Here is an 8689-nt window from a genome sequence, read left to right on the forward strand (position 1 = left end):
CTCCGCTCGCCTGCGGCGCGTGCGCCGGCTCCGGTGTGCGGCGCCCGCCCGGCGCGTTGGCGGCGCAGCCGGGCTCCTCGCCGCCGCTCCTGCTGCCGCCGGGCTTGCGGGAGGAGCTGCGGCAGAGGCGGCGCGACCTGCGGCGGCTGGAGGCGGCGGCGGGCGGCGGGGAAGCGGCGGCCACGGGCGGGCTGGGCTGCGGCGACCTGAGCCGGGCGACGGCCGTCAGCGTGCTGGGCTGGGGCTTCACCAAGGTGGTGGCGCGGGCGGCGCTGGCGAGCGGAGGCACCGTGGCCCTCAAGTCGGTGCACGGGGCGGGCCGGGAGGTGCGGCGGTGCGTGCAGCGGTACGGGGCGCCGGCCGGCTGCCGCCGCCTGGCCGCCTACAAGCTGCTCAAAGAGGTGACGCTGCTGCAGCGCCTGCAGCACCCCGGCATCGTCAAGGTACGGCGGGCGCGCCGGGGCGAGGGGCTGCGGGAGGTGCTGCCACGGCGGGGCGGGGGTATCAGTGCCGGGGCTGAGCCCGTGGTGCCCACGCTGTCCCCGGGCGGCCGCCATCAGCTGGCACTGGCAGCGACATCGCCCCGACCGTGGCTTCTACTCTGCCGCAGCTGCACGGTCAATGCTATGACAACAGCGGAGATGCTGAGCTACGGGTCACAGCCATGCTGGAGCTAGGATCCCCGCTGGAGATGATTCAGCTCCTGCAGACCCCCTGGGAGGAAAGATTTAAAGTAAGAAAACAAAGCAAAAGGGTTTTATCAGTCGGTTTTAGACCACAAGCTGGGTAAACCGGCGAAGAACCGGTGGTGACCGCTGGGGCAAACGGGATTCTCCTGCCGACACTCTGTTTGATCACACAAATTGTTTGTAAATCGTTTCCTTTTCATTCCTTTTAAATCACATTACACAGCCCTAGTTTGGTGTCTCACAGTTAGTTTCTTTCTCTACAGAGCGGTGTTAAAAGAACTTCATCTGGGAGGAAATAGACGCAAAATCGTACTCGATGCTGGGGCAGTGGTTAATGCCTTTCTATTACACTGTAACGTTAGTTTTGCCTCTATATTGCTTATATATGTATTTATGCAGAAGGGCTTTGGTCAGGAGGCCCCTCAGCAACCCGAGTCTGACTTGGAAAAGCCACCTCACCATGCTCCAAGTCTGTGGTATCCTGTGTGTTACCTGTTCTAGGCAACAAGCTGAGCAAGCTGTCCCCACCATGTGTTTGTGTGGTGTTTCTGATCTTGGCCCTCTAGGAATTACTGTAGTAAAATCACTACTAAACTACTTCCCTCCTGCTGTAGGTGCTAGGATTCCAGCCCTGCTGGTGAGATCTGCCTCGTCTCCCAGGCATCCTGCGTAGGGACCCATATGCTCCCCAGGAGTATAAATGACTTGTGACGTGGTGACTTTGGTTATAGCTTGTTTTACTGTTTCCCTCAAAGGCTCAGTTGGGGGTTCAATCCTACTTGTTTGGGTGCCAGGAGGAAAAAAAGCATCCTGGAGAAGCAAGGGTATGTTAGTGTCAGCAAGAAATGCTTTGGGCAAAATAAAACAAAACTCCTAAAATAAAATCCCTGTCTGCATGTGGTCCTTAATGTTGAAGGGGAACCTTGCCATCTGAGCCAGAGGGGGAGTGTGGCAAGCACGCTCGCTCAGCTGTGGGATGCAAAGCTAGGATTCTTATGATTGCTTCACTAAGCAAGCTAAAATAGCATCAGAGCTTCTAGAGTAATTTCTCTTGGCTTGTGGAGTTTTCCTTTCTTCAATTCCGTGCTGGCTTCTACATAGCTTTCCTAGCACCTCATCTTAAATGTGCCAAAGTCTCCTGTAGAGCTAGAAACCCATGTTGCTGGATCAGCTCCTGGTAAAGTTTGGTATTGTGGCATTAGAGATTTTAATAATCCCTTGACTGCAGAAGACACTAATTCAGAATTTACACTGGCACTGTCTGGTCCTGTTTCCTAATTAGGGTGTCTAAACATATGGGATTCCCCTGTGATGAGCCACATCAGATACCAGGGATTGTGTGAGATGTTCCAAGGGAAAAAACCCTCATGCCTGCACAGATCGCTATCGGCAGCAGTGAAGGGTGACGTGGGGCTGCGTGGCACACCTAGCTGACGATGCAGCTTTTCTGATGCCAGGGCTCCTGATACTGAATGAAAACTGCTGCAAAAAGCTACTTGAGCAAAGTGCTGGTGCAGTATAAATGCAGTCCTCTAGCTCTAGATTGTTTAAAAATAATTTACCGAGCTTTCTGCTGGGTCAGGTATTGTCTGGCCTTTCCATGCTGCCAGAAAGTTGTCATAAAAGCAAAAAAGCTCACAATAAATACATTGCAAGCTTTGACTAATTCTTCAGAATCATGATTGTGTGCCCAAATTCATACTGCTGAGTGATGCAGCAAGGCATGAATCTGGTATTAATGACCGTGGAGCCTCAGTCTGTATTGAGCAGCATGGGGGAAGGGAGGGGAATCTATTAGTTTTATGCCAGACTGGGAAAAACCCTTCTGATTTCAGCTAGCAAATCAATATAGCTCCTGAAACATGAAGGCTGCTATTGTTTTCCTCACAGCTTTCTCCTCTAGTTCTTCTAACTGCAAATGTCTCTTTTTGTGTACACACATTTTTAAAAAATGTTGCTAAACTACTTACCAGTCAAATCCTGTGACAATGTTGATAATAAATTTTGTAGCATACATATAATTACCTTTTAAGTTCTATATGCTTTTTTCCCTTTTAATTTAATTGAATGCCCTCCCCTTTGTTCTACTTCCAATTTAATAGCTGTTTTTCGTTTGGTTTTTTTTCCATGCATATTCATCTTGTCTTCCTCAGATTTGCCTGAGTCTTGTGAAGCTGCTGTTTTACTTGGCACATTCCCCCCTGGGTTCAATAGTCCTCTTGGATTTCCAGCCAAGGCAGTTTGTTATGGTGGATGGAAACCTAAAAGTGACAGACATGGATGATGCCAGCACCGAGGAGCTGTCTTGCAAGGAAGATAATGACTGCACACTCGACTTTCCTACCAAAAGCTTCCCTCTCAAATGCTCTGTGGTTGGGAGATGCGAAGGAATAAATGAAAAGAAGAATCTGTTCAATGCGTATCGGTATGTCCAGCTACCTGGGGGAAGATCTGGGGTGTTTGAGCTCATGCTCTGCTATGCAGCCTCTAGCACCTTGTGCTTCCTCAGTGCGGTGATTCCCCTCACCTCTGTCAAAGGGTAGTTAAGGATCACTTTGAAGCAAGTTATTTTCCTTATAAGGCACGAAAATAGTGTAGTTTTTGTCTGACAAGAATGAAGGCATCTTTCTTCTGTTGCTCCCTTTCCCCAACACCTTCTAAAAACTTGCCCCAGAGCTTGCACCTGTGAATTTGCTGTTTGTCAAACAAGCCCTGGTGCCTGACATCCATGGACTGTGCTTGCTGAAAGCAGTGGCAGTGCAGGCTACCTGCAAAAGCCCACCAGCTTTGAGTCCCCATTGTTGGGAACAGGCTGTCCAACTCTTCCCTTCAATTCCAAATCTCCTTATGGGCTCCTGTGGGAGAGCAATGGAGCAGGTAACAGGCAAGGGGCTGAGGCTGCTGCAGCACTTCGTGGCCATCAGCTGAAAACGCCGGGACTTTTGCTCACCACTGATGCTTGGCAGGTCAGGTCCTGGAAGGAAGCCTTGGCAGCTGGATATTTACACAGAAGGACTTAGTAAGGGAGCCTGGATTTCCAGGATTCAGTTCTAAAGGGCACTGAATAGATTACTACATAGATTATTGAAGCCTTGCAGTTGCACTTGTCTCTTGTGCACTTGTCTTCCTAGAACAGGAATTTTGTGGAAGGGTCAGGAAATGAGTCATTCTGACTTTTGAGGGGCAATAAGAAGGGCAAACTTTTCAGGGCAAGAGAAAGGTCTTGTATGAGTCTTCTTTTATACAGGTCCTTTTTTTTTTTTGGTAGGAAATACATTGCTTAGTATACAAAAATGGCCCAGGGGAATGAGGGGAATCTTTATTGCATGAACCTTTGCAAGGTAGATTTCATGCAGCAAGGACCAGGCTTCCAGCCCAACTTACAGGAACCATCTGAGGCACCAAGGTGTGCTCAAACATAACTTTATAACCAAAGCAGACCTACTAATTGCATGTGGATAATCAAGTCACGGGAAAATGTAGACAACTTAATCACCAGGGAAATGAAGGCACTGTATTCTAATCAGCCTGTGGGATTTTTTGCAGGTATTTTTTCACCTATCTTTTGCCACACTCTGCACCACCAACTCTGCGGCCCCTTTTGAGTGATATTCTGAATGCAACAGGTACCAGCTAATATTCATAAACTTCTTTATTAGAAGACTCTAAATGGTATTTCGAGGAATTGCTTATCTTTGTCATCTTTTTCCTTAAATATAGGTGATTTACGATATGGAATAAATGAAACCCTGAGAGCTTTTGAAAAGGTTTTACATCTGTACAAGTCTGGGCTCTATCTGCAGAAAAGACCTCTTCTTTTAAAAGGTAGTTGATTTTGAATGCTCTAAGTAAAGTAACTGCTGAGGGAGCAAGGCACTTGGTAACTGGTCAAATTCTGATCTCCCATACATTCGGGCAGTCACTAGAAAAAGCACCAGAAGCGCCTTTTTTGGAGCAGGTTTTTGTTGTTTTTTTCCATGGGAGCTATGCATGATTGTATTGCTTTGCAAAGTAAAAGCAGTGCAGACAATCTGGCTTACAAATGGACACGTGTTTGCACTGCTTCTAAATACTCAGAATGAGCATCAGTGTTTCAAGTGAATGTATTTGGGATAACAACGTGAGTGGCTCTTGTCTCAGGATATCCTTATCCTTTGGACCAACGGGTCAGTTTTCTGGGCTGATATTCAAGCTTCCCATTTCACTGTGTGGTTTCTGTCTGCTGAGCACAGGTTATTATGAAAACATAGAGTGGGGAGATGACAGCATCGAGATGAGTGTGGTGGGATGACTGGGGCCTTGGTGCCCTCTAAGTTCCTTTTCTCTGAAGATCATTTTATTGGACCTGTGGATGGATAAATGTGCCTTTATGGGGTGCATTCCTCTGAAAAGGACCCATTCAGTGGTAGAGATGAGGCTGATCAAAAGGAAGGCTTCAAAAATCCAGTGGTTACTGTGGCTTGAGTTTTCCTGGGTGTTCACATGAGGTGGGGGGTGATGGTGGCTTGCAGGAGGAAATCTCTTTACATGTGAAAGAACTATAATTTGCACCGTTATGAACAAAGATATCTGGTCATTTGCATGGAAGGCCTATCAGCTTTAACAGGAATTACTGGTATTTTCCAACAACACCTGTCTGTTGACTTCACACTGTGCCAAAATGATCACCATCCTAGAGGTGTGGGAAGGTGGGGAGAGACTTAGCAGTCAGTGAACAATAGCCTGAGCAGCACCTGCTCAGGCTTGTCAGGTCTTTTGTCAGGTCTCCTCGTCAGGAGCAGGATCTGGCCTCCCTTTCCCCACTGGAGTTCCTCAGTCTCCTGTTTCTGTGGGTGGCACCATGATGGGTGGGTCAGTCTGTGCCCCATGTAGCTTTGTGCTGGATCTGTGACGAGCTCCTGCTGTTGAGGCTGGGGTGTAGGAGAGGCTATTGTGAGGTTGGCTTCTCCAGGGAAAAGGTGAAGGGCCTGTGGGTTTGCATATCAGCCTTCTCCTCTTATGCACCCCTGTGGTGGCAGCCTTGTCACTTCACCCTTGAGAGCTCTGACCCCTGTCCCCCAATTCCTGGGGGAATTGCTGTCCTGTGCTCCATAGCAGAACCAAAGGCCAAGATTTGGGTTTCTTTTAACTTCGCAGCTGCCCCCACCCCATCTTGGCAGGTCAATTCAGTCTGTCACTGCTGCAATTCTTTTAAGAGTTTCACTCATTAGGTGTGCAGCCTAACTAGTCCCTGAAAGTGTTTCCCTAGGCCCCCTCTTTCTGTCCCCAGACTACATCTCCCTGAAGGGTTTCCGAACAGTGGAAGGAGAAGACTACAGGTGCTGGCCCTCCTACAGCCACCTGGGCTGCCTGCTGTCCATCCACAGCGCCGAGGAAGCTGCTGCCATTTGTAACTCCCAGTCACAGTGTCAAAGCTTTATCGTCACCCAGCAGAGGACGTGGACAGGTGAGCTTGGGCCAATGTGACAGGGTGCTGCCATGTGGTGCTGCTGCCTTCCTCCATAGTACCTTGAGTCTACAGGCACATATAAAAGTTTCCTTCCTTATTCTCAAGATCAGATGGCTGCCACTGTGGGCATCCAGAATTCCCCTGAGTGTTTGTAAGGAGACACAAGAGGAATTATCTCCCTCTGCACCTTTTTTCCTTACAAATTTTGCCCGGGACTGCCAGGTATTGTTAAACACTTACTCATTTCTTGCAGAGATGGCTTCACTTTGGTGTTAGGCTAAACAATCCCTGTGGTATGTATAGATTGCAAAGCTATGGGGTTTTTAGAGATGAAAGAAGCCGTGTAAAAGAAGGTGGTTACTATTGTTGTAATTAAAAGAATCATAGCTTACAAGTTGTTATCCCCTTTATCAAAACTAAAGCCCCAAGCCAAGGGATTTCCAGAATGTCCCTGTAATTAGCTCTGATTATAGCCTCTTACAGTTAGCATGTTTTCAGAATTATTTTAAATTATCTCATTTAGCTGACATTTCAAGTGTGGGCTGAATTGTTTCTTGAAGTGAAACGCTAAATGAGGTAGATGAGTGTTTTCACTCACAGTGGTGCTGAAGAATTGTGTTTTGTTGGCTCAATGACATTTAAAAAAACAAACCCAAGCTACCAAAAAAGCAGCTTTTCTGTGGGCATGTGTGCAATTGACGTGTGGTGATCTAATGACATAAGAGCTCTTACACGGATGCAACATAAATCTCTTTGAGGCACCAGGTTTCACACCAGCAATGGATTGTGTGAGCTGTGCCGAGCACAGCACATCTGGCTTCCTCCCGGGGCAGCTGTTAGTGCTGTGTGCAGTGCCTGCCTGGAGGGAACCCTGCCTGAAACCACGGTGAGGATGCAGGAGAAGCACGTGGGACAGAGACCCTCTCTGCAGTGCCTTGCTTAGGTGCTGATCCCTGACATCCTGCACCACGCCTGAGGTCTTTATTGTTTCCCCTTCCTGACATTTTTCTTCCTCACAGTTTCATAGCTCATCTTTGCAGCCAAAGATGACAAAAATGTGTGAGTGAAATGCCGAGTGCCTAAATTTGGCAGCTGGATTAATGAGAGCTGTGGGAACGTGCTGGTCTCTCTTAGGGCTGCTTGGTAAAACAAAGCAAGACATAAAAGCCTCTGGAGTTAGTGGGATGATGCATTCCTTGTGCACACTCTGAGCATCTGGAGTTTACTGGGAGTGTAAAACACATCTATGGCAGGGCAGAGTGACCCTCCATTGTGCAAGCAGTGTGTTCCTGTGTCTTTTACAGTAAATAGCATGGGTCAAGGTGAACCTATCTCCTCTATTAAACTTGTGTTTTTATTTCCTTTCCAGGACGCCCACTCGCCTCATTTCAGAGTAGCTGGACTGATTTAATACCGGATACTAATGCTGTAGTCTATATTAAACGTTCAGCTTCCTCAGGGGAAAGACTTTAAAGACAATGAGATCACATAAAATGATCCTGGGAGGAACAAACCACTGGGGAGAATTTCATCTGCTGGAAAGAATGACATATTTTATTTTGCTTTGGGATGGGATCTCCCTGCCAGCTCAGATAGAGTCAAATGCTGCTGTCTCCTTGATCAAAGCTCAAATTTCTCATTGCTGCTCTGCTAGCTTCTTTTCTGTTCCCACACTGCTGTTCCACATAAATGGTCTCAGTTTAGCCAAATGTTGCTAGACTGTGCAATACTTAGCTTTGCTGCTTTGGCCAGCTTGTCAGCCAAGAAATAGAAATAGCTGCAAGGGATCCAGCTTGGGTAGGCTTAGTTATTTCAGTCACCTCCAAAACCTACAGATAATGCACTTTGGGGAAGGCAATGGTTCTTTCTGCAGCTACAAACTGGGATTTCTTACTACTGCAAACGTAAAGGACTGGATTTCAGTGATGAGGCCAAGGTTGCAGGGTTGGGATCCATAGCCAGAGGCTGATGATGGGGGTGGTCCTCCAGAGAGGGTCTTCATTCAGTTCCTTCCAGTGCAGGGGAGTGAAGTGGTGTATAGGTCAACCCTGGATCCAAAGATGTGTGTGTTTGGATGCAGGATTTGGGGTTGATTCTATGTGATTTCTAATACCAGCTCCCATGTATCAACCTTGAAGGTTTTTCTCTGTTACTTTCCGTGAAAGAGCGAAACATTCAAATTATTTATATGTAAGGTGTGACTTCTTATGATAAAGAATGACTGTTTATTCTAAACATGCTGTGAAAAGTTTGTTTTTAATTGCCTAAGTCTTTACTGTAACCAAATGAAGAAATGCCAGTGTTTCCCACCTTCAGCTCACCCAGCATCACTGTCCACTCCTGAGGCTAATCTGTGAGTGCCCCAAGCAGTGAATGGGTATTCCTGAGCCCCCTCGAACACTTAGGTCTTGAAGGACATTCTGCGGCTGTACTTGCAGGCTCCTAATTGTAGACAGTGTGGTCCCAAGATCTTCCTGCAATCGCCCTTTGCTAAAATTGTAAATGAGGCCTCTGAAAAATAGCCGGGGTTAGCATAATTTCAGACAGTAAG

General features: G+C 47.5%; 1 protein-coding gene across 1 annotated transcript in view; it reads left to right on the plus strand.

Moving 5' to 3' along the window:
• Positions 1-8373, plus strand: part of LOC121673710 (extracellular tyrosine-protein kinase PKDCC-like) — an 8972-nt gene extending 599 nt beyond the window's left edge. The window contains exons 2-8 of the mRNA XM_042047314.1: positions 9-443; positions 611-733; positions 2843-3114; positions 4236-4315; positions 4410-4514; positions 5959-6135; positions 7508-8373. Coding sequence (XP_041903248.1) covers positions 9-443; positions 611-733; positions 2843-3114; positions 4236-4315; positions 4410-4514; positions 5959-6135; positions 7508-7611 — 1296 coding nt within the window. The 3' untranslated portion in view covers positions 7612-8373. The remainder of the gene's footprint in view (positions 1-8; positions 444-610; positions 734-2842; positions 3115-4235; positions 4316-4409; positions 4515-5958; positions 6136-7507) is intronic.
• The last annotated feature ends 316 nt before the right edge of the window (positions 8374-8689 follow it).

The sequence above is a fragment of the Corvus kubaryi genome, unplaced genomic scaffold (genome assembly GCF_017639235.1).
Source record: "Corvus kubaryi isolate FWS band 111438036 unplaced genomic scaffold, C.kubaryi_AGA036_p1.0 66, whole genome shotgun sequence".
Lineage (NCBI taxonomy): Eukaryota > Metazoa > Chordata > Aves > Passeriformes > Corvidae > Corvus > Corvus kubaryi.